This window comes from Panthera pardus, unplaced genomic scaffold (genome assembly GCF_024362965.1).
Source record: "Panthera pardus isolate Hobbes unplaced genomic scaffold, ASM2436296v1 HiC_scaffold_11, whole genome shotgun sequence".
NCBI lineage: Eukaryota > Metazoa > Chordata > Mammalia > Carnivora > Felidae > Panthera > Panthera pardus.
This window is the reverse complement of record NW_026526666.1, coordinates 105,582,023-105,605,482: the sequence shown is the minus strand read 5'-3', so window position 1 is coordinate 105,605,482 and position 23,460 is coordinate 105,582,023. Positions and strand designations below refer to the sequence as shown.

Here is a 23,460-nt window from a genome sequence, read left to right as displayed (position 1 = left end):
TGCGGGAGGCCTCCTCTGCAGTGCGAGATGCCCGCTGCGGCTACCCAGCACCCATCGCCCGAGCAAGTCTGGAGCTCAGGGAGAGGTGGGCTGGGAGCGCTCTGCATGGACGTCAGGTCTGCAGCCGGTGTGCACGGGGGGTCTTCTGGGGGAGAGAGGGGGCTCCAGACTGAGCCCAAGGAGGACGAAGCCGACATGGTCGTTGGTCCACTGAAGAGTGCACTCTTTTGTTTGCAAAAACCTTCAGGGACAGGCGGCGCCACTCTGGACACATTGCTCTCCCTCTCGCTTTCTCAACCCCTAGGAGGAGAGGTTTAACCTGGAAGTTTGGGAACCTCATCTACCTCTGCTTTTGGGGTCGGAGTGGAATCAGTGCTGTGGAATCATTGTGGCTCTAGAGTAACTTGACTTTGCAGCTTTCCCCCCAGTTCCAGCGTGGACTGGGAGGCAGATAGCCTGTGGCGGGAGCTGGTACGAGACATGGGATGGGATACTGGGGAATCTGCTTAAGCATCCATCCTGTTTCCTCGCGTCTTAAGCGGAGATGATAATACCCACGTGCCAAGGCTGCCGTGGGGAGCACTTGAGGCAGTGCATGGAGAGCCTGCAACCCAGAGGCCAGCACGGAGCTGGTGGTGGAGGCAGAGATGTGGTGATGGAGGTGTCATGGTGATGATGGTGGGGATGGTGATGGTGATACATTTCTTAGTGGGCATTTTCCTTTCCTGTGTGCACTGTCTTCTTACAAGCAGAGGTGAGAGACACGTCTCTCTTGCCCCCCTTCTCCAGGATGAAGGGTGTTTGGGAGCCTCATTAACACACCCTGGTTTCTATTTCAGGATATTGACTGGGTGCAGACAGAGAAGCATGTGTTTGAGCAGGCATCCAGCAACCCTTTCCTGGTCGGCTTACATTCCTGCTTCCAGACAACAAGTCGGTAAGAAAACGAGCACGTTTCTAAGAGTGCTGCTTCCTGAATTGAACTACGTGGAAACGGAGTTGGCATAAGGTTTTCACTATCGTATGTGAGGTTCTCTGAATTGCAAGCATGGGGCTTCTTTGGCTCATCAGACTAGCTTTGTTATTCTCATTAGCTGGTGTCATATTAAGTAAATTTCATGCATTTGAACCTAACTTATTTCACTGCATTTATAAAATATTTGACGAAAACATCCCACTGAGTTGAGTCTAGGCGTATAGGCGTTGGGTCAGGTGTTGGGATGCCACTGTGGGCAGGAGGTGGGTTTCTGTGCTCATAGCTCTTACCGACAAGCAGAATAAATAAATAAATACCAACGGCTTCACTCATAAACTTAGGTGTATAGGAATCCTACTGTTTTAAAAGGCCTGGGTGGCTCAGTTGGTTGAGCAGCCGACTCTTGATTTCAGCTCAGGTCATGATCTCACAGTCATGAGATCAAGCCCTGCATCGGGCTCCACGGCGCAGAGCCTGCTTAAGATTCTCCCTCTCCCTCCGCCCCAACCCCACTCGTGCTCGCTCGCTCTCTCTGTAAAAAAAAAAAAAAAAAGTTAAACTAAAACAAAAGGCTTGAAAACTACTGGTCTAGGATAGTCAATATATATTTAGAATTCTTTTCAGCCAGTTGACTTGAACTCACCCAGTTTGTTTATTTGAAAAATTATTGACCACATTCTGTGTCAGGGTCTTCCAGACCACCCCCAGGTTCAGTGATTTAGTAGGAGAACTCATGGGACCGGCACACAGTAGGACTCAAGGTGAAGATTTCTTGCTGTGAACGGGTATAAAGCAAAACTGGCAAAGGAAAGAGACGCCTGGGGCCAAGTCAGGAGAAAAGCAGGCGGGAGATTCTAAGGGCAGTCACACAGGATGCCCGTGCTCGTCCAGCAAGGAACTGTGACAGCTTGGGGTGTCTACTGGGGGCTGACAAAGGGGCGCCCTCCACCTGGCACAGAGCAGAACTCTGGGCTGCCGGAAGGAGAGCAGGTGTTGAGCAGAAAGCATACTGTTGGTGCCCAGCGGGGCCCGCCCTCCCTGATCGGTGGCAGGAGCTGCTACCGGGCAAGTCAGCCGAGGGCCAGCCTTGCAAGCAGGCCTTTCTGAGGACGACAGCGTCTGTCCCGCTCGTGGTAACTCAGCTCAGCTGTAAGTCAGGCCGGCGACTCCTACAGTCCCACGTCCACCCGCAACTCCCTCCTGACCTTCAGTCCCCTGGCCCACCTGGACTGGCTGCCACCTGTGTGTCCAAAGCACCTGGGATAAATGACCTTGCCCTTGTTCCCTCCCTGGGTCTCACTGGTCGCACCTCCTCAGTGTGTCGCAGATTCCTCTGTTCTCTCCAGCCTGAGCCCCGGCCTCCTTGGGGCCTCGGGTCTCTGTTCCCCCACGTCGCGCTCAAGCCATGTTTGGAAAACACCGACCCAGACTGTCTTTCTCCTGCCTCGAAGCTTCTCTGGCTACTTTCCCAGTTGCTTGTGCGATACGATCCGGGCTCCCCGGCTTGTGGACGAGGTTGCTGTGACCGGGCTCCTCCCTGGCTCCCCCCCCTCCCCCGCCCCGTCCCTTTGCCACTTTGCCAGGTGGTCCCAGCCCCTCCCACCTCCCCTCCTGCCCGAGAGCTTCTGGAAACGCCCGGCAGTCACAGATTCCCTTTACTGTGTTTCGGTACATTCCCTCCATGTGTTCTTTTAGGCTGGCCTCAGCCTCTGGGAATCATGGAACACGCCCAGGGGAAGACAGCCCATCCCAACCGTATCCTTCCCGAATGGCGAGATCCCAAAAGACTTGTGTTTTGGTTAATTTCCCTGTACGAACCGCGGGGATGTGGATGTGGGAGGCCAGACTTCCAACTTCACTCCCATTTTTGCCTGGAGCACAGCCCTCGCTGCCCCCGGAGATGGCCTGGCGTGTCATGTGCCCAGGTGGACTGCTTGTCCGTTCGGTGTCTCTGTGACCCCTGTGACACAACCTCATGCCCCACCGCTTTTCCAACGGACATTTAGAAGATCTGTTTACAGTGTTCGGGGGCGGGGGGCAATAATTAACGTGCACGACAGGCTTGTCTCTCCCTTTCACAGGATCTGTCAGTCTGTCTGGAAGCACCAAACGCTTGGCTGCCTGGGCTGGGGCATCTGTTCTGAGCTGTGTTCACGTACCTGCCTCCCCGACTGGCTCTGGCTCCGGGGCAGCAGTGGTGCTGGGCGGTTTTGTGTCCTGAGCACTTGGTTAACACCTGGCCCCTCGTAGGCAGGCGTGGAGTTTAAAGCATGTTTTGTAAAGGTACAATCAAGTCCCTGGTATGGGGATAAGAGAACGCGACTCACACATCAGCGGGGGTCACAGGTGTCACAGCCGGCTCGGAGGAGAGCTCCAGGTCCCGCGCGCACCTGAGCCATCCACGGCAGAGATGCGGACTCACGAGGGGAGAACCGCCTGGTTCCGGGCCCGGGGGCCCGGGGGTCCTTCCGGCAGACGGGCTGCCTCGCAAGTCGGCCTTGGCAAAGCCGCTTACACAGTTGGGAGGTCACCCCGATTCGCCGAGAGACCCCCTAGAGCAGAGAGCTGGGAGGACTCGTGCACGCAGCCCCCGGTTTTCTGCCTGGAGGCCCAGCCCTGCTGTCGGCGGTGCGACCTCGCACGGGGTCACCTCTCTGTGCCCCAGTGTCCTCTGGGAATGGGGCTGCAGGGCTGCTGCCTCGTGGGGCTCCTGTGGGATTAGTAGGACACAGAGCCGTCGCCACGGGCCCAGCTCGTGGCCACCTATGCATGGACGTGGGCCCCTTTGAGGGCCTCTCTCCACGTGGGTTCTGTGCCTTTGAACAGAGGCACCGCCAGCGGGGTGTCGGGGCTCCAAGGGACAAGCAGCCTCCCTGTTGCGGTCGGGTGTCTGTGAGCACTGTGCCCACAAACCCTCCCGCCAGCAGGACCCCCCCAGGGACTGAAGTCAGGAGCCGTGCCGAGGCCCCAGCGTGCGGGGGTGGGGGCGGCCGCGGGGACAGGACCCTTGCGGGCAGCAGCGCCCGCAGACACCGCGGGATGATCAGCCACCGGAGCTGTGGCTGCCTCTCGGGGCGGCCGCGTCCGTGCTCGTGGCTACACGGAAACCCCAAGTTTTACGGCTCGGCAACAATATCGCCGCGAACGTCACGAAACAAGTGCAGTCGTGTCGTGATACAAAATAAACACCTGCGTCGCGGAGGGACCACGTCAGCGCTGCACCGACCGCCCGTCTTCCAGCGAGCGGCCAAAATCAATTGCAAAATTGCCTCAACAGGAATTGCTTCTGTTTGAGCCGTTCCAGGAAAAATGGGCTAACGTGGCTATTTTTAGCAGCCCCCCCCATGAAGTTGTAGTCTGGGGACACTTTTCTCACTTCGTGGGATCTCAGATCTCAGACGAGCACGCTGCCGTTACGCCGTTCGCAGTTAACTGGCTGTTCCGTGTGCCTCGGTGTATCGTCGTACCCTCACTCCGCGTGGGGGGCGTGCTCGCTGGGAAACAGAAGGAGCCTGTTCCACCCTTGTTTGTTTACGGAAGAGCCTCGTGCGCTCTCCGCCGACCTAGACACTCGAGTGAATTGCTCTTGGTTCAAAGTGGTGTCTAGGTAGTAAATGCCACTTAGCCAGTGTTATTCTGTGTTCTCTTTATAAACTGCACTCGAATACTTGCCTTCAGCTCTGGAGAGATGTCAGCCGGGACTCAGTAATGGCCCCGGCTCGAGGAGGGACCGCAGTGCGTGAGCGACGGCCCGGGAAGGCCCTGAGAGCGGGGGTGAGGAGGGGGCTGGAGCTCGGCCCTAGCGCCTCTCCGTGGGGCGGGTGGCAGGGATGGGTCCCAGGAGAGCTGGTGTGTGTCAGGAAGGAGCAGGAGATGACTTGTAGATGTAAGGGGCCGTCCCGAAGCTGTGCGCAACCATTTAGGCTCCGGGGAAACCGAGGCGACGGCAATTCCCAGCGAGGTGGTGTTGTGCTGGGGAAGCCCGAAGCCCAGTCCCCGGGAGGGTTGGCAGCGTGGGGTCAGGGCATGAGCAAAGGCCCCGTGGGCACACGGAGGCCTGAAGGGAAGGCTCAGAGCGGAGCTGGGGATGAAGCGTGTTGCCCGATGCCAGGCGGGATCCCCAAGCAGCCCCGAGAGTGGGGGAGAGCTCCCGTGCATCACGTGGTTGTGCACACGGCGGCGGCCGGGGGATGGTTGGCGAGGCGAGAGGCGGCTGAGCAGAGGCAAACCGTGTCCCTGGGGGCTGGGGGAAAACCAGGCTGCCTCAGGGCCGTGGGATCAGAGGGAGGCCGTGAGCAGGGCAGGAGCATGGGCGCCTCCCCTGTGAGCGCGTGAGCCACCGCGCATTCAAATTACAATACGCTTGTCAGAGTCATGATTTAATGTGAGCCTGGAATTAAAGAAGCAGGTGCCACGTGGTGGGGGGGGCGGGGGCAGGGGCAGAGCCATCGATGCATTTGCTCCTTTTGTACCTGGACCGTCCGAAAGGGTTAAGATTTGGCCCTGACCCGGTTCCCAGGGTGGGACTGCCTGGGCCCTGGACCCCCCAGCAGGGAGGGCGCAGTGGGGGGAGGGTCGTTCAGTCCCACCTGCAGGAGGTTTTGGGGGGCTCTCCGCTTTACCTTCACAAGCCCAGGTAGACGGCACTGCTTTTGGAAACATCGAGGGCAGTGTTGATGGACCGTCTCGAAGCCCCGAACGGTGAGGGGCCCTCAGGGACCAGCATCCGTCCCCAGGGCCTCAGCGCCGAGCCCTCCTGCCACCGGGGACCATACACTGCTCTTGTGTGCAAGCGGGTGGTTGTGTCTTCCTCATCCAGAGGTGACCGGTCGCTTTGGGGCCAGGACAAGTTGGGGGCAGGCACGTTATTGCCGTGTGCTTGAGGACAGAGGAGCCTGGGCGCAGGCCATGCTCTGCGGCATCCTGGGACTGTCCCCTCGGCACCTGGGGACCTGACTCGGATGAGGCCATGAGGCCAAGTCATCCTGGCCCAGGACAGTTCTCACTCGGGCTCAGACGAACCCAGGGCTCCTCGTGTCCAGGAAATTGTCAGGACAGACTGTGACCTCAGAGGCCACAGAAAAGAGTAGCTTCTTTTAAAAACTTTATGCAATTTTATTTTTCTATTTATTTAGTTATTTAAGCCATCTCCATGTGGGGCTCGAACTCACGACCCCGAGATCAAGAGCCACACTCTCTCCCGACTGAGCCCTCCAGGTGCCCCTGTGCAATCTTAAAATGCAGAGAAACGCCAGGTGGGGGGAGACAACTCAGCGGACCCCCAGCGCCCTGGATTTTCACTGTCACGCTTTTGTGTCTTATTTTTTCCTTTCTGCTGTTTGCTTTTTGACGTGGGTACAGTTTTCTCCGTGCGGAGTCTCCACTCCCTGGTGTCGTTCCGGCCCGAGTTCTTTCCTCCCCGCAGAGCGGCCGGCTAAGCTTCGCGCCCTCCTAGCTTTTCAGACGTGTGGTTAGAACGCTGGTAGACAGGAGGCCGCCCCTCGCTTCCCGTCCACGCGTCGGTTCACCTCTTTCTCTGATGACGCGGCCCGTGCTGCCTCGCGCGGGCGGCGCGTGGCAGTGGGCGAGCCTGGCCTCTTCCCGACCTCGTGGGAGTGTTCTGATGTTTGCATTGTGAGCGCATCGGCAGCTGCTGTGGGAAAAGTGGCACCAAGCCACCTGACGAGTGTCACACAGACACCTGCTCCCGCAAGAGGCTGGGGAGGTGGGGGACAGCAGAGGCCGGTGTCCCCACCTGCGGCCATCACACCGGGCTCTGCATCTGCAGAAGGGGTGCCTCGCCTGCCGGAGCCGTCCCCTCCTGACGCTTGGACGACTGTCACCTGGTCTCCTCCGGGGCCTCCCCCGGGAACCTGGGCTACAGTTTGCAGGCTCCCAGCCCCAGGAGTTGCATGAAGGTTCCGGACAGGCCAGTAACCAGCAGGGATAGTGGCCTTGTTTCTAGTTTACCGTCCAGAAAGAACGTGGCCGTGGGTGCCCGGGTGGCTCAGTCGGTTGAAAAGCAACCTGAGTCAGTTCAGCTGAGGTCGTGACCTCCTGTTTTGTGAGTTTGAGCCCCGCGTCGGGCTCCATGCTGACCTGGGAGCCTTCTTGGGAGTCTCTCTCTGCCCCTCCCCGCCCCGCACACAATAAATAAACATTTTAAAAATGAAGAATAAAAGTAAAAGGGAGAAAGGGCGTGTCAGTGTCCCCACCATGTCGGGACGCAGCCGTTACTAAGCCCCTGAGCTGTGCCGTCACGAGGTACACATGGGGTTGACGTTTGCTTGACTCCCTGGGGGACAAGGCCACGTCGCGCATTATTGCTAATGTGCTTTCAGATTTGGTTTGTGGATGGTTCTTCTGGGAGTTTTCACCAATATCCGTTCTGTACGCTTCTTGCGCCGTCCTCGCTGGATTTTTGAGTTTTCTCTTGTATTCTCTAGAACATTCTCAATTGCGCTGGCGTCTCTTGGCAGGACCTCGCGAGACGCCTGGGGCTGGGGCTGTGGAAGGAGCCGCCTCCCCCTCTGCCTGCCAGCTTTTGTTCGCATGACTTTTACGTTTTCCTGGCGGGAACGCGCTCCTGCCGGCGTCCTGCGGCCGCTTCGCGGCGGTGGCCTCTCCTGCTTTGCTTTGCTCCGCTCCTCTCCGCTCCGTGCGCAGGTGGCCTCCTGAGCGGTTGTGTGTCCCTCTCCCGTGTGAGGACGCCTGCCCCAGCTCGGCCCCCGCGTCCCCGGGCCGAGCCTCCAGGCCCCAGCCACGGGTGGGTATGTTCTGCAGTGTCTCCTGCTCCGGAAGCTTCCGCCTCTTGCCGGCACCTCTCTGCCATCTTCGACCTGCCCGGTCCTGCGGGGCTCACCGGCCTTGCCTCCTGCCTCCCCTCCTTGCCGTTCACCACGAGTTCTTCTTTTCCTCTGTCCCCCGAGCGGCTTCTCCTTCCTCCCGGGACCGTTCCCTCGGGGGGGGGGGGGGCGGGGGGCGACGGCCCCCGTGGTGTGGGAGAGGCACCTGCAAGCGGGGGTTCTGAGCCTGGGGTCTCGGTGCCCCGGCCTCGTGTGACGTCAGGTCTCGTCGACAGCGACCGTGACCCCGAGGGAGTCCTTTAGCCTTGCAGGGCCCCGGCCTCCCGCGTGTGAAGTAGGGGAGGGGTAGAGCTTTGCCTCTCGGTCACCGGGCGGACCGTTAAGGCGCGGATGTGCTGAGGTCACAGCCCGAGCTTCGGTGAGGCCGCGAGTCCTCCTTATTTCTCCTACCAGGGGCCTGCACCTTCTCTCAGAGGGTCAGACAGTAAGGATTTTCACCTCTGAGGGCCGCTCGGTTCGTGTCGGAAGTGTTTGCCGTGGTGCAGGCAGCCCTACACAGCACGGAGACACCGACGCTCGCCTGTGTCCCGATAAAGCTTTATTTACAAACAGGTCGTGCCGGCCCCTACCTAGTTCAGAGTTTCACCCCCTGACCCAAGCTCGCTCTATCCTGTGGCATCGGTGTTTCCGTCTGACTGGTTTGGGGGGCTGGGGGCTTTATTCCCCAGGGGTGGGGCGACGTGGGGGAGGGGGTGCTAGGTCCTCGGCTCTGAGGAGTGAGTGCACGCTGGGCTCTCGCTCTGAGGGTCTGTGGGGGTCCGTGGGGGTCCCATGCCCGGGTTTACTGCAGCCAGCGGGGCACAGCCCCTCGGTCCCCCTCTGGGGGGGTCAGGGCAGGGTTAGGCGCCGACCTGGGCTCCTCAGTCCTGCTTCCTTCCCTTCCCGGTGGCGGACACGCAGGCTGGGGGGAGTTGGGCAGAGGTCGGCCATCCGATGTTGAAGGGCCGCCCCAGGCCTCCTCCACCTGTCGCCGGCCCCCCTCTGGGTTGGGAGGGGCTGTGGGTGAAGGGACTCGTGCCACACGGGAGCTGCCCCGCGTGCCAGGCGCCCACTAGCGGGAGGTGAGCCCTGTGACTCTGGTGCAGTTTTGCTCTGAGGAAACGCCGAAAGCAGTCTTAGGTTTATCTGTAGACCAAAGACGGGGAAAAACATAGGTCTGCCGCCGCCTTCGCAAAGACAGCAGAGTTCCTCCTCCGCTGGGATTGGGGCTTGATCAGCTTTGCAAAGTGAACAAACCCCTTGACCTGGGAATTACCCCAGGACCACAGAGCAGCCCAGCCTGGCTCCGCCTCCCCTCAGATTCCCACGGCTTTTCTCTGGGTGGAAAAAGGAAACTGCCTTTGCTTCCACTGCTCCGTTTTTAAACATCCCCTCCGTTTTTCGGCTCCTTAAAGCTCCCGATGCTCTCCCCAGAGTTAGCGTGCCATTATTCTCTCTGGCCGCGGCGTGGGTTTGCATCATCACCTGACGTCACCGCAGGCGGGCCGGGCCCCGGCAGCGTTTCCCGGGGAGCACAGCGTTGGGGTGAACGTCGCTGCTGGGGGTGCAGGCCGTCAAGGGAGCCGTATCGCCTGGGGACGTGATTCCTGGTCCTTGTGGAAAATCTCTGCCCTGCATCTGAAGTCACCCTCGGGGTTAGAGGTCCGGGGGTCTCTTCCCAGGGGTCCGATGACCTTTGCCACACTTCCGCCCTGGTGGCCCCCTGTGCAGACTGTCAGAGCCAGATGGTGGCGTGAACCCTGTTGCCTCTGCTGCAGCGTGAATGCCAACACACAACACACACGTGAGCGGGCGAGGCTTTGTGGGGGGGAGCGTCACAGACGCAGCCGAGTCCGTGGGGAGGTCCAGGTTTCTGCACCAGATGCGCCCTTTGGAGCAGGGGAGCGGAGTGAGGGTTGACTTGCCCCCCGCCTTGGGCCGGGTGGCCGGGGCTGCTCGGGCCTGTTTCCATCTGCGGATTCACAGATTTCGGGCCGTTGCTCTTGTAAGTGTGTAAAAGTGTGTGTCAGAACCTTGGTAGGTGGTCTGGAGCCCGTCTTCTCCAGTCGTGTGGGCACCTGTGACCCTCCCACTCCCCGCCCGGAGGAACCATGATCTGCCCTCAATGGGGTGTTTCTGGAAGATTGTGCATGAATTTAACTTTGAAAACGGCATCTTACCGAACTCGAGAAAGAGGTCACGCAGTAGGAACCACGCGGTAGCTGGCCTGGAGACCGGGACAGCGTGTGGTCTTAGTTCCTTAGTCGCGGGGTCACACAGGGTCACTCGGGCCCCCCTGCCCAGCTGCCCCCAGGCCTCTCACCATGAAGTCACCCCTGCGCCGGTGCTGTCCGTCCGGTGTCCAGCCCCCCGCAACCTCGCCCGCCGTCCCTGGTGCCTGCTCACCGCCCCGCCCCCATCCAAACCTCCTGGGCTCCCGCCCGGCAACAGGGCACCTCCTGTGCCTCCCTGGGGTCCACCCGGACTCGGCGGCCAGAGCGGTCACTCGCCGGACGTCGTCACCCCTCACCTGGCCTGTGCACCCGCACACCGCCCTCCTGTCCCCTCTGCCTCCGGGGTGGCCCTGCAGCTCCATGACCTGCGTCTGCCCTCTTGGGACACCTTCCCCAGCCACCTGTGCACGTGGTGCCCTCCCTACCCGCAGTGGCTTCCGCCCCCGCCCCTGCCGTACCTTCACCTCCTTTACCCTAAGGCCGGCCTCGTGGGGGGAGTGCTTGCTCCTGTGCTGAGGGACATGAGCGGCTGAAGGGGATTGTGTTCTCTGTTGGAACTGAGCGCACGCCCCCCAGGATGTTGCTTCAGTGACCCAGCTCTTCAGGCTGGGCCGCATTCCTCACCCGGGAGAGGGGTCAGGTGACCCAGGGGCCTCCCTCCTCATGGGAGGAGAGCTGACGTGCCCGCAGCCTGGCTCAGCGTTCCTGGTGCCGGGGATTCCCCACGTTGAACCCCCACTGGTGAGGTCCACTCGGGCCGCCCTGGCGTCTCAGCCCCAACCACCCTCTGTCTCCCTCCAGGCTGTTCCTGGTCATAGAGTATGTCAACGGCGGGGACCTCATGTTCCACATGCAGAGACAGAGGAAGCTTCCAGAGGACCATGCCAGGTGGGTGTGGGCAGGCGGGCACAGGCCGGCAATGAGCTGGGAGGGGCCCGGGGGGGCCCAGCAAAGAGGACGTTGCTGTCCCCTGCCGAGTGTCAGACCCCAGAGCCAGCTGGCACGTCGCCCAGAGAAGTGGGTGCTTCCTAGGCGAGTATGTGCGCACAGGGACACCGCCGAGCTGTTTTGCCTTCTTCCTGTTTCCAAAATGGGGGGGGGGGGGCACACTCCTGCTGGGAACTCACCTGAGTGGGCATCATGGCCGCCGCCTCTGGTTCTGGTTCACGGATGCAGGGCGATGGCTCTCGGAGGAGAATAACCCATTTCTATTGAAGTGACAGTGACTCTCGGGGCCACCCACGCCGCCCGCCCTCCGCAGCCTGGGCCCTAAGTGTGAATCTCCTCTCCACCTCCTTCCTGTTTTCCATGGTTTTCCCTGCTCCTCCTCACCTCCCTTAAATCAACTCCACGCAGGGGCGCCTGGGTGGCTCAGTCGGTTGAGCGTCCCACTTCAGCTCTGGACATGATCTTGCAGTTTGTGAGTCCGAGCCCCGCATCAGGCTCCGTGCTGACAGCTCAGAGCCCGGAGTCTGCTTCAGATTCTGTGTCTCCCTCTCTCTCTGCCCCTCCCCCACTCATGTTCTGTCTGTCTCTGTCTCAGAAATAAATAAACATTAAAAAAAAAATCAATTCCATACAGTGATTTTGGTCACCTTACATCCTTTCCGGGGAAAGGCAGGTACTGACCCAGGAGTGGCTCGCTCCCCACACAGTGGCCTTTTCTTTTTTATTTATTTTTTATTTTCTTGAAGTTTATCTATTTTGAGAGAGATCGAGAGGGCACACGTGGGGGAGGGGCAGAGAGAGAGGGAGAGAGAGAGAATCCCAAGCAGGCTTCGCGCTGTCAGTGCAGAGCCCGACATGGGGCTTGATCTCACGAACCGTGAGATCAGGACCTGAGCCGAGATCAAGAATCAGATGCTTAACCGACTGAGCCCCCCGGGCGCCTCACGTTTTCCTTTTCTTTGATTGTGGTAGAACAGACGTAACCCCAAATACACCATTATTGCCAGTGTAAACGCACAGCTCAGGGACATTAGGCACATCCACACGGTCATGCGGCCATCCCCACCGCCCGCCTCCAGAACCTTCCATCTTCCCTAACTGATGCTCTGCCCCTGTGAAACGCTGGCCCCCAGCGTCTCCCCAGTCCTCCCAAGAGACCTCGAGAGTGGAATCCTAGGCATGTGTCCTTTGAGGACTGGCCGACGTCCTCAGGCTTCATTGTTGCAGCAGGCTCAGGAACGTTCCCTTGCATGGAGGGACCCCGTTTTGCTTACCCGCCCGTCTGACACTGCTCCCGCCTTTGGCTTCGGTGACCGGGTGGCCCGGTGCCCGGGCCCTTCGGGACGCTGCATCGTGTGGCCTTCCCGTGTTAGCTTCCTGAGGACCCTCCGTGCTGTTCTCCACGGGAGCGCCCACCGGTCGTGCTCTCACAGTCCGCTCTCCACGTCCTCGCCAGCGTGGCTTACTTTCCGCCCGTCTCTGAGAGTGGCCACCCTAGCGGGTGTGTGGCGGTCCCGATCTGCGCTCCCCTAACGTCTGGGTCGCCGAGCGCCTCTGGCGGTCTGGTTGGCCCCACGTGCTGGATGAGCACGAGGACCCCAGGGCGTCGGGCGTCCCCCCAGCTCCCGCTCTGTCCGGACCCGGGCCTCTCGTCCAGGCGCCTCATTGACTTTGCTCTGCTGCCCCCAGATTCTACGCCGCTGAGATCTGCATCGCGCTCAACTTCTTACACGAGAGAGGGATCATCTACCGGGACCTGAAGCTGGACAACGTCCTCCTCGACGCGGACGGCCACATCAAGCTAACGGACTACGGCATGTGCAAGGCGAGCACCCGGCCCCCAGGGCCACCCCGCCTGCCCCTGGAATTCCCGGTCGGCATAGCACCGTGGCCGTCTCGGCCCCTCGGGGTCGGAGGTGCTGACCGCCCGGTCACCGCGGCCCGAAGGGGCCCAGGCCAGGCGCCTCCTGCTCTAACCAACCTCAGACGCTTTTCTTGCTTCCTGGTAACTGACTGTGTCCCCGCAGGAAGGCCTGGGCCCTGGCGACACCACCAGCACGTTCTGCGGGACCCCGAATTACATCGCCCCGGAGATCCTGCGGGGAGAGGAGTACGGTGAGCGGGGCTGTGGGACGGGGCTGCTCACAGGCACACAGCAGGCGGGTGTGGACGAGCACAGCCCCCCACCCCTGTAAGGGACCCCTGACCCCTTGGGGATGCGGGCACGATGCAGAGGGTCAGGTTGACCTGCTGGGGCTGACGCTGCCGGGGGACCTAACCACGGACCCCGCAGCCGGGGAGAGCGGTTTTATTGACCAAATTACACCTAAAGCACACAGCCCTCACTTGGTTCCCTCCTGTCACCCGCTGGCCTCCGCCCTGTGTGAACCTGTGTGGCTCCCACGTGTCCCGGGTGTCCATTCAAGCGTCCCCTGGTGGAGGACACTGCGTGGGGTTCCTTTTGTCTCGAGGAGCCCTAAGGGGTTGGGAAGGAGGAAAAGCCACACGAAGCCACGAGCCCCCGGGCCTGGAGCCCCAGTTGGTGTCCTGCCCCCAGTCAGTGGGAGACACACGGCTGTAAACCGAGCCAGCAGCTGTAGGTTACCCAGAATGCCCTGAAGCCCCTGCAGACCGTGAAGAGCGTGTCTGCGCCTCTCCGTTCTCCGGGTTTGAAATGAAAACGAGATTACAGTGTGTGCGCGTGCCTGTGTTCGCGTGTGTGCCCCGGATACGTGTGTGTGTGTGTGCTCGCACGCGTGATGCATCTTTGTACACGTGTGCACACCCCACACCCTTGTGTCCTAGGGTTTGCAGTGGAGCACATCACCAATATGTCACCAAGTATTTTTAAACGTTTCTTTGCCGTGAAAATGGGGGCTGGCTGGCTGGGCGGGTAGGTCGCTTGTCCTCTGGGGCAGGAGGCGCCCAGGAGGCTGCTACAACCAAAGTCGCTGAGTAGCCAGACGGGGAAGGACAGCCGGTAGACGGGCAGGCCGGTTGGGGAGCCTAGCAGCTGGCCCGGGGCGGGATGGGGGCGACTGGCCCAAGCAGTCTCGGGGCTGCGGGCACGACTGAAGCCAGGCTTTCCCACTCCCGCTGCCCTGTGCAGTAAAATTGTTAACGCTGTCAGATTAACTGAAACAGTGAATACAGAAAGATGTGAAAAACGGGGTTTCTTTTTTCAAGTTCATTATTTTTTCAAGAGAGAGGGAGAGAGAGAGAATCCCAAGCAGGCTCCCCACGGTCAGCACAGAGGCCTATGCAGGGCTTGAACTCAGGAACCGTGAGATCAGGACCTGAGCTGAACTCAAGAGTTGGACGTTTAACCGACCGAGCCACCCAGGTGCCCCTGAGTTTATGCAGGCTTAGAGAAGGGATTTTTTTCAAGCTCAGGTGAACCGGAGGAAAACGGCTGCCCAACAGGTGTGCTCAGTTTTACGTGTCTGTGTGGTCGAAGGGGCCACAAGCAGGATTAAAGGCCAAACGACAATCTGGAAAACCAGCAAAGTGCCAGGCATCGAGTTAATGGTCCTGGTGTGAAAACAGCCTTGCAACTATTTAAGAAAGAAAAAGACAGGGGCCCCACGATGGTGGGCAGAGGGGTCACAGCACCGGTCAGAGACGTGCACACCGCCCCACTCGGCTGCCTCCCTCAGCGGTCGGAGCACCCGCATCCTGCAGCCGTGCCCCTGCCGACCGCCCGTGTGCCGGGCCTCTGCCATCCTTCCAGGGTTCAGCGTGGATTGGTGGGCACTGGGCGTCCTGATGTTTGAGATGATGGCCGGGCGCTCCCCCTTTGACATCATCACCGACAACCCCGACATGAACACAGAGGACTACCTTTTTCAAGGTACGTGGGCCACCGGGCGTCTCCCGAGGGTTCAGGTGCCGCCCCCAGGCTGTGCGCGCAGGTCTGTCCCCACCTCACGGAGCAGGTGTTTCCTCTTTTGGGGGGCTATGGATGGAAGGGTCCCGGGCTGGCCCTGCAGTGCTACAGAAGCCACGTCCTCATAGACTGGCTCTCAGGGAGGCAAAGGCTGGGGTGGGAAGTGGGAGCCCCACCGGGAAAGACAGCCTGCCCTGCTGTAGCCCGGACTCCTCCCTGCCCCTGCCAGGTGTGCGCCCTGGAGGCCTGGGTAGGCGGGGCCACCGTTAGGGTCTAGGCCGAGGCCATCCGGAGGTGCAGAACACCTGCCTGCGGGATGCTGATGCCCGGGAACGCCGGGTCCCCACGGCGCCCTCTGGCGGTCGTGTGTGGAGGCGCCCACGTTTGTGAGGATGCTCTTGGCTCCCGTGTGGTCCTGGGCACGTGTGACTATGCGCACGTGGGGGGCGTGGGGGACCTTCTGTGGGCGAGAGGCCCTGCTGCATGGAGGCAGGAGGGGCCAGGGCCCTAAGAGCGCCCTGGACACTCTTGCTCAGAAAGGGTTTGGAGCTCCCAGGTAGCTGGGCAGAGCAAACACAGTAGGGGGCGTCGGGAGGGACACAGACTCCTCACCAGGGCCCCGATCGTTGCAGTAATCCTGGAGAAACCCATCCGGATCCCCCGATTCCTCTCGGTGAAAGCCTCCCACGTCTTGAAAGGATTTTTAAACAAGGTACACTGTGGCCGCCCTGACGTCCCGTCCCGTCTGTGGCTGCCTGGGCTGACCGGGGCCCCGCGGGCACTTGTTTCCGGGGTCAGCTGCGGGACGCCGCGGGGTGGGTGTGAGTCTCTGCCTCCCTATTTGACCTCTGTCCCGTGAATCATCAGTTTTTAGTCACTCTTGCCGAAACACGAGATGCGAAATCGTGCCAAAGAGAAATTTAACGGAGCCTCCGGTGCTAGGGGTAGAATTTTCAGTGAAGGGAATGTCTGCTCATCACCGGGCTGGCTAAGACTGGCTGGAGATGATCCGAGGAAGCTCTTTCTATCCTGGAGGGAAGGAAAGCTGGTCTTCTCTTGCCGTGACTTGGGGCTTCTTTGCTCCATGCTGACATGTCCTTATTTGATCTCTGACCCCTAGGACCCCAAAGAGAGGCTCGGCTGCCGGCCACAGACTGGATTTTCCGATATCAAGTCTCATGCATTCTTTCGCAGCATCGACTGGGACCTGGTAAAGCACAAAAGACCCAGTCCCCACCCCACCTCGCCCCCGAGGCAGGGATGGGGGTGAAGGGCATGGTTCCCCGGAAGCGATTTGGAAACTCACCTGTTCACCTATAATTGACAGGGACCCTGTGGGGCCGTGATCAGCCCCTGGGACGGTGGTCCCAGGTGGTCCTAGGAGAAGTCCTGCCTGGGAGTCCCCTAGCACACGCTATACCGCCTCGGGTCGCCTTGGGGATGTCCTTGATCTGTGACCACACCGCCTGGTCCGAAATCCAGTGGTGGGAGCCAGCCCAGCGAGGGGCGTCTTCTCTGGTTTCATAGTTGGTTTTCCAGAGCCGCCTTTCTTGTTCCCGTCCCGGGCTGCTGCTAACAGCAAAGTGTGCAAGCCCTTCCGACCTCCGTGCCGTGGTTTCTGGTGCTAAAGGGGAATTGAACCAATTTTGTTTTGAAATACATAGATGGTTGCAAGTTACTGAAATATAACCTTGAAAATATGCTCCTCTGAGGAAAAGGAGATTAGCTCACTAAGTACATGTTGAACTTGAGCTTGAACTAGATCAGGTGAAAGCCCCTCTCTGGGGCAGTGTCGTGCCCCCCTCCTGGCTGCTGTAGTGGCCCCGCGGCCAGCGCCGAGGACGACCCCCAGCCCTGTGGACGGAGAAGCTCTTGTCCGCTCCACCTGGTCACTGTCACTGTCACTTTCCAGAGGACAGTCATCTGTGCCTTTGTGGGGAGAAGGGCCAACCCCATTCTCAAGACCCTGGTCGCCCGCCCTGCCACACGCTGCCCTGTCCAGGCCCTGGCTGAGCTGTTTTCAAGACAGAATCCAGCCTCCTCTTCCTTGGGGTTATTAGACAAATACTTAGAACAATATTCAGAGCACATGCACTTTTTAACTAAGAAGCTGACTTTGAGGGGCGCCTGGCCAGCTCAGTCAGTGGAGCGTGCGACTCTTGATCTCAGGGTTGTGAGTTCAAGCCCCACGTTGGGCATAGAGCCTGCTTAAAAAAAGGAAAGCTGAAGAAAGAAAAAAGGAACTGCCTCTGATGACTCCAGCAGCAGTGGGGAGGAGATCTAGATTCTGGCTGGTCTCTATTATCCATACAGCTCGGGACACGCTGGAGGAACGAGCTGCCCCCAGGCTAGGGTTAGTGATGGCCCCTTTCTGCTTTCAGGCCTGTCCCCCCACCCAGGCACCCATAGAACCCCTGGAGGGACCGCCCATGGCCCACGTGCCAACTGGCTAAGCTATGGCAGTGCCCAGTGCCCTCGCGCCCTGCAGACTTAGGTTCCACGAAGTGCAGCCCCAGAAACAGGAAAGGCCTCTGTGGAAACCTCGCCCACTGCCCTGGGGCTCCGGCCAGATGTCCGGCCTCGGCGAGAGCCCTTTGATGCCGCATCCCCTGAAAGTGGCACCTGCTCATTCTGACCAGTGCGTCCTTGCCGAAAGCCCCATTGTCCTTGGTTGTCCTTGCCGACAAGCCAGTCTCTAGTTGGCCTGGGTCTCATTCTAGACCTTAACGGTTTTCCCAAGATCAGAAGGGAGAGGGTCGGGGGCGTGGATATGAAGTGAGGAGGTTAGTCTTTTATGATCAGAGTCCATGTTTATAAGCCACATTCAGAACCCAGTGGGCCGAGGCAGGCGCATGTGGGCCCGCCCTTGGCTCTACCGAGTGAGGGACAGCCTGGCTGGCAGCCGCCGTTGCTACAGGTGCACATCTGCCTGAGCAGAAGCACGTGCTTTGCGTGAAGAGGGACACGGGGTCCAGGGCCCGGAGCCCCCGCGGTGCTTGAGGGGGTGTCGTTTTCGCTGAGAGGACTATGAGATAGTGGAGGGAAGAAGCATTTTGATGCAGTGGGTGCTAGGGTCCCTCTGCCTCATGGCCCCCAGGCCAGTCCCTGCTCCACACACGTGCTGTTGGGGGGTCATAGCCCAGAGCTGGGGAAACGGGGAGCAGTGGAGACCAGAGAAGCCCCGCTCAGAGAGGCCGGGGCCCCGTCTCACCACGGCGTGCAGCACCAGCCTCCCGCCGGGCTGGGGCTGGAGCCCTGCGGTCCGCTGGACCCTGCCCTGCCCCTCCCTTCTGCCCAGTCCTCGGGGACCCGGCCTCCGGGGCCTGTGCCTCTCCCCGCCCCCACTGCTGCCCTCCCAGCGGTCCCCTGCCCGGCCTCGCCAGAGGCAGCCTCCTCTCAGGCGGCACTGAGCCCCTCGATGCCCCTGGCACACTCTGCAGGGCCGTCCACCTCCTTCAGCCCATCAGAACAGACCCACCCGGCCGCCATGGCGAGCCCCTTCCGGCACCTTCCTTCTGCTCCCACCCGGTGCGGCCGATCGGCAGCCCCCCGGGAGGCACTCCAGGTGCACCGTTGTCGCTCCTGCTTTTGACTGAGGAAAGGGGGTCCGAGGGAGGGTGGGGGTGGGGGGGCCGGGAGGATCCCAGGTGAGCACCCAGGTGCGCTCGCTTCTTGATCTGCCGTGACTTGCTGTTTAAATCTTATAGCAGCCAAGACCTAAGGTAGGGAGCTAGTTTAAGAAGTGCCCCCCTTCCCACTTCTTGGGGGAAAAGACTTCGTCCTGACCAAAGAATTTGGGTAACTGCGCAAAGGTGAGAAGCTGCAAACTCCCCCCAGGCACAGCCCCGTGGCCCCCGTGCGTTTGGACACGGCTGACCCGCTCTGGCTGCAGGGACGGCCGTTCTCTCTGCCACGCAGCCCTCCTGGCATCCTCTGGGTGACAGAAGACGCCTGTCTCTGCCCTGTGACTGGCTGCCATGCTGGCCACGTCCCTGTGCGCGTTGGTCAGCCGCCGGAAACGACTCACGTCTGAGACACCCTCATGTCCTTCACTGGCTGAAGCGGGGCCCGTGCTTGTCACATCCCGTGCCCGGAACAACTCCCCGTCACGTTGGTCTTGGACAGTCCCACGGCTTGCTCGGGGACATGTGGCGGCCCCCGCAGGAGGTCCCGGGCTCAGCCCTTCCAAGGGCCCTCCAGGCCCCGGGAGCTGAGGGGCGGGGGCTGCACAGGGCTGGCTCCACGTGTGGCTACATGGGAGGGGGGAGACCCAACGCGATAGATCCATGGAGCAGGGACCCCCGTCCCTCACTTACGGCTCAGTGTTCTGGGGAACGTGCCTGGCCCAGCACTGGTAGGTGCACAGCACACACCTGGTGAGGGGGGAGGGAACTGGGCGTGTAACTGAGGGACTGAGCCGGCAGGCCCTCCCCACCCTCGCCCCTGTGACATGCTGCTGAATGGCACCTGTCCTGGGCACCCGTCTCTGCCCTGTGGCACAAGCGTGTCCCAGCCCCATAAATGGTGAGTTGGAAGTCAGAGTCTGGATCCTGAGGAGTCCTGTTTCCTACCTGGTGAGCATTGCGATTAGAAAGTCAGAAGGTCAACGACGGCTTTATGGGGAGGAAGGGCCTGGCGGGACGGGCGCTCACCAGGCACCGGCGTGGGCAGTGGTGTCCCTGCCAAGTCCCCGCTCCTTTATGACCAGGATTCCAAGATGTAAGAAACAAAAAAACTCCCAAGAGCAGCCTCCTTCGGGTTCAGTGGCAGGACCACTGGGCCCAGCGTGGCTCTGTCCCAGGTACCGCCAGCATTTTTTTAACTCGGGTCAGGACTTTTCTGGCTTCGGATACGTTTTCCCAGATCTTGTGTTTAAGGGAATGGAAAACTGGCGTTCAGATACAGGACGTGTTTAAACCCCGTCTTCCTATTCCATTCTGTGACTTAAGTCCCTTCCAAAACCCAAATCCGGTGGAGACGGCGCACAGTACACGGCTCTGACCTGTCGCGTTGTCCTTCCCAGTTGGAGAAGAAGCAGGCCCTCCCGCCGTTCCAGCCCCAGATAACCGACGAGTACGGTCTGGACAACTTTGACACCCAGTTCACCAGCGAGCCCGTGCAACTGACCCCTGACGACGAGTAAGGCCTCGGGAGGGTGGCGTGGCCAGGCAGGGGGAAGGCTGGGGCGGGGCCCGTTGGGCGCTAGGAGGCTCTCCGCTGGGGGCGGGGCCTGAGGAGGTGAAGCCGCGGCGGGGCGGGGCCTTCTGGGGGCGGGATGCCGCAGGCTGGGGGCGGGGCTGTGAGGGGCCGGGAGGCTACAGGCAGGGGCGGGGCTTGCTGGGGGCGGGGCCGTAGGGGCCTCATTGGGGTTGGGGCGGAGGCTGCTGGGGTGTCTAGCGGCCGGCGGGGGCGGGGCTGACCCAGGCCCGCGCCGTTCTGTGCACCCAGGGACGTCATAAAGAGGATCGACCAGTCGGAGTTTGAAGGTTTTGAGTACATCAACCCGTTACTGCTGTCCACCGAGGAGTCCGTGTGAGGCCGTCTTCTGTGTCATGGACACGTCTGTGAATGACCCCTTCACTCTATCCTTAACCACAGCGCATGCATGCCAGGCTGGGCGCGGGGCTCCGGGCGCGGCCAGGGAGGGACGCTTGCCGCTGAGACCGCGGACGGGGGCGTCCCGCCGGCGCTTCTCGGGGCGGACCGGTCTCGCGTCTGGGCCCGCGCGGCCGGCTTCGTGCTGGAGGAACCTGCTTCTTGTGCCTGCGCCGCGGAGGAGCCGCGGTGACCGTGTCCGAGGGACAAACTGCCCCACGATTTCGAAGGTGCACACTTTCCACAGAAACAGAACTGACCTGCTCCGCCAGGAGAGTTAGCCTGTAACGTCCTGAGGAATAAAATGTGCCCATGATGTCGAAGCCTGCCTTCGGTGCCTTTTTTCCTGCCAGGGGCGCCTGCCCGGCCTGGCAGGTGACATCACACGGGCGGGCCGCAGCGGGCGGGGCCATGCACCTGCAGGAGGCTGGATTCGGTAAGTTCCTGTCGCTGAGATTCAACACATATTTTGTTTGACTTTTGTTTTTAATGTTTATTTTTGAGAGACAGTGAGGGGGGGAGGGGCAGAGAGAGGGGGACACAGAATCCGAAGCAGGTTCCATGCTGGCAGCACAGAGCCCGACACGGGGCTTGAAATCAGGAACAGCTAGATCATGACCTGAGCCGAAGTCGGACCCTTCACCGACCGAGCCCCCCATGAGCCCCTTAACACGTAGGTGCTTGAACAGCGGTGCAGGCTGATGCAGAGGGCACGCCTCACCCAGAGTGGGGCATTGGATGGCAAGGGGCCAGGATCCTAGATTCTAACGCTGCTCCCCGAAGCTCCTGAAGACCACAGAAAAGGGAGAAAATCGAACTAAACTCGCACAAAATACTTCTGAAAACACTAAGCAGCGCCTACATGATGTCTTACGTATTAAATTTTTTAAAAACTATTTGTATCAGTAATAATGATGCTCAGAATTGGGAAGTTTGAACAGATCTGTGTGGGTGGCCGTCCGCTTACGGAATAAGTCTGGAACACCCGCACGCACGCTCCTGACACAGCCCACCTCCTGCCCCCATAACCTGCCCAGGTGGCATGCGCCCATCACCCTCCTCCTCAGATGAATGCCAAACTGAAGGTTTTCTAAAAGGAGGTGAGCCGCCTCTGACACGCTCCTTGTGGCTCGAGCCCCGGGCAGGGCGTGGGAGGGCTCCTCTTCCACCCGCGGGACACACCGAGTGTCCCTCTGCCCACTTGTGCTCCGTCACCACGCGCACCGCATCCCCCGCGCACCGGGGCTCGCCTCTGCACCCCGCGGCTGGGGGTTTGGGGCGGGAGATGGTGGTAGGAAAAGTGGAAACGAGGGGCCACCTGCGTGGCAGTGCCCCCGTCCTGCCCTGACTCAGGCAGATGAGCCGACTCGCGTGCTCAGGGCGAGGCACCACCGACCCACAGCCCCCGGCCGCCCGTGGCCTCTGGACCCTCCCACCCCGGTTGCAGAGCAGCCTTTACACGACACGGACACTTGCCCCAACCAGCACCTCAACCGCAACCCGGAAGTGTTGCCTCCGAAGACCGAAATTCAGGACCGCAGAGCAGATGCGGGAGCCAACTTCGGGGTCTCAGTGTCACAGCCGGTGGTGACGTCCAGTAGCACGGCTCCTGTCGGAGGGCCACGCGGTCACTCTTGACTGGTGAGCAGCGCCCGGGGACGAGCGGATGTCACCTGGGGAGGGCGAGACCCCCAGCGTGCCCAGGAAAGGGATAACGTCCCCTGAGAGCCCCCTTCGTCCTGATGGGGGCCATCTGCCACAGTGGATACAAGGACAACGTCTGCAGGGGCCCCGGATTTGTCCCCATTTACAGCACGTACTTCCCTGCCACGGTGCCACCGGCTTCCCAGTTACCAGCGTGGCCGCTCACGTGCGAACGTGTGCAGCGTGCTGCTTGTGGCCAAAGTATAAATTAAAGTGCGGGACAGGTTGAAGGAGGGCTCGGAGACAGCCGTCCTGACATTTGCCAACAGCTCTGGGCCCCGTACGGCGCGCGTCCTGCTGGCCCGAGGAAACTGGAGCCGCCGCGCTGTCCCGTGTGGTCTGTGCGGTTAGCGAGCCGTGCGGCTGGCCGCCTGCCTCCTGCAGACGATGCTGCCGCCCTCAGGCCCAGGCCGTCGGACTCTGCCCATCTAGCACAGGCTGTAGCGGACGCACTTGCTGTTATTTTTGTCAGCAGTGGATGTTTCTAGGAAACAGCGGTTTTTTCAAAACCAGGCTTTATTTAGAGCAGTTTCAGGTTCACGTGAAAATGGCGGGGCAGCTGCAGAGCCCCCCCCGCACCCCCCACCCTCGTGGTCCCCCTCCCCCTCCGAGAGGCTGCAGGGACGCGGCATCGTCTCCAGGGTGCCACGTGTACGTCTCGGTGCTGGGCAGCACGCGGGTTGGCACAGAACGTTTCAGGACACGCATCTACCACTTTAGCTCGTGCCAAGTAGCTTCGGGCCCCGCGAGACCCCCGGGCTCCCGATTCGTGCCCCTCCCCCATCCTCTGGCCCCCAGTGGTCTTCTTCCCGTCTCCGTGGCGTTGCCTTTCCCAGAAGCTCCCACAGTTGGGAGTCCTGTCCCACGTAGTCTTTTCAGAGTGGTGTCTGTCACCCGGGCCCTCCGTGGTCTTTCCATGGCTTGTGTGACCCGCTTCCTGCTGCCGGTGCTCTACAGCCACGTGGCTGTGGTGGGGACGAAGAGGTCACCAGAGCCCGTGGGCCACCAGCACCGGAAGGAAAACTACCTACACAGTCTCGTGCCCCATTTTCCACTTGCCCTGGAAGCCAGAACACAGGGCTGGTGCAGAATGTTCCGGCAGACTGGCCTGCCCACTGCCGGTGGCGCCTGGCCCGTTCCCTGCCCCGAAGTTCCCCACTGGAGGAGATGCTGCCCGTCGGCGAGGTCCGGGGTGCCTCACAGTGATTCTCTTCACCCTGGAGCAGTCTGCGCTGTGCAAGGAACAAGTGCATCCGGGGAATTAAAACACGG

At 60.7% G+C, this 23,460-nt stretch overlaps 1 protein-coding gene across 2 annotated transcripts in view; it reads left to right on the top strand.

The window, feature by feature from the left end:
• Window positions 1-20,807, top strand: part of PRKCZ (protein kinase C zeta) — a 98,884-nt gene extending 78,077 nt beyond the window's left edge. For both annotated transcript variants that reach the window (XM_053899103.1, XM_019461123.2), the window contains 9 exons: window positions 840-937; window positions 10,857-10,943; window positions 12,693-12,828; window positions 13,031-13,118; window positions 14,734-14,853; window positions 15,522-15,601; window positions 16,010-16,099; window positions 19,913-20,028; window positions 20,338-20,807. In XM_053899103.1, coding sequence (XP_053755078.1) covers window positions 840-937; window positions 10,857-10,943; window positions 12,693-12,828; window positions 13,031-13,118; window positions 14,734-14,853; window positions 15,522-15,601; window positions 16,010-16,099; window positions 19,913-20,028; window positions 20,338-20,425 — 903 coding nt within the window. In that variant the 3' untranslated portion in view covers window positions 20,426-20,807. The remainder of the gene's footprint in view (window positions 1-839; window positions 938-10,856; window positions 10,944-12,692; window positions 12,829-13,030; window positions 13,119-14,733; window positions 14,854-15,521; window positions 15,602-16,009; window positions 16,100-19,912; window positions 20,029-20,337) is intronic.
• The last annotated feature ends 2,653 nt before the right edge of the window (window positions 20,808-23,460 follow it).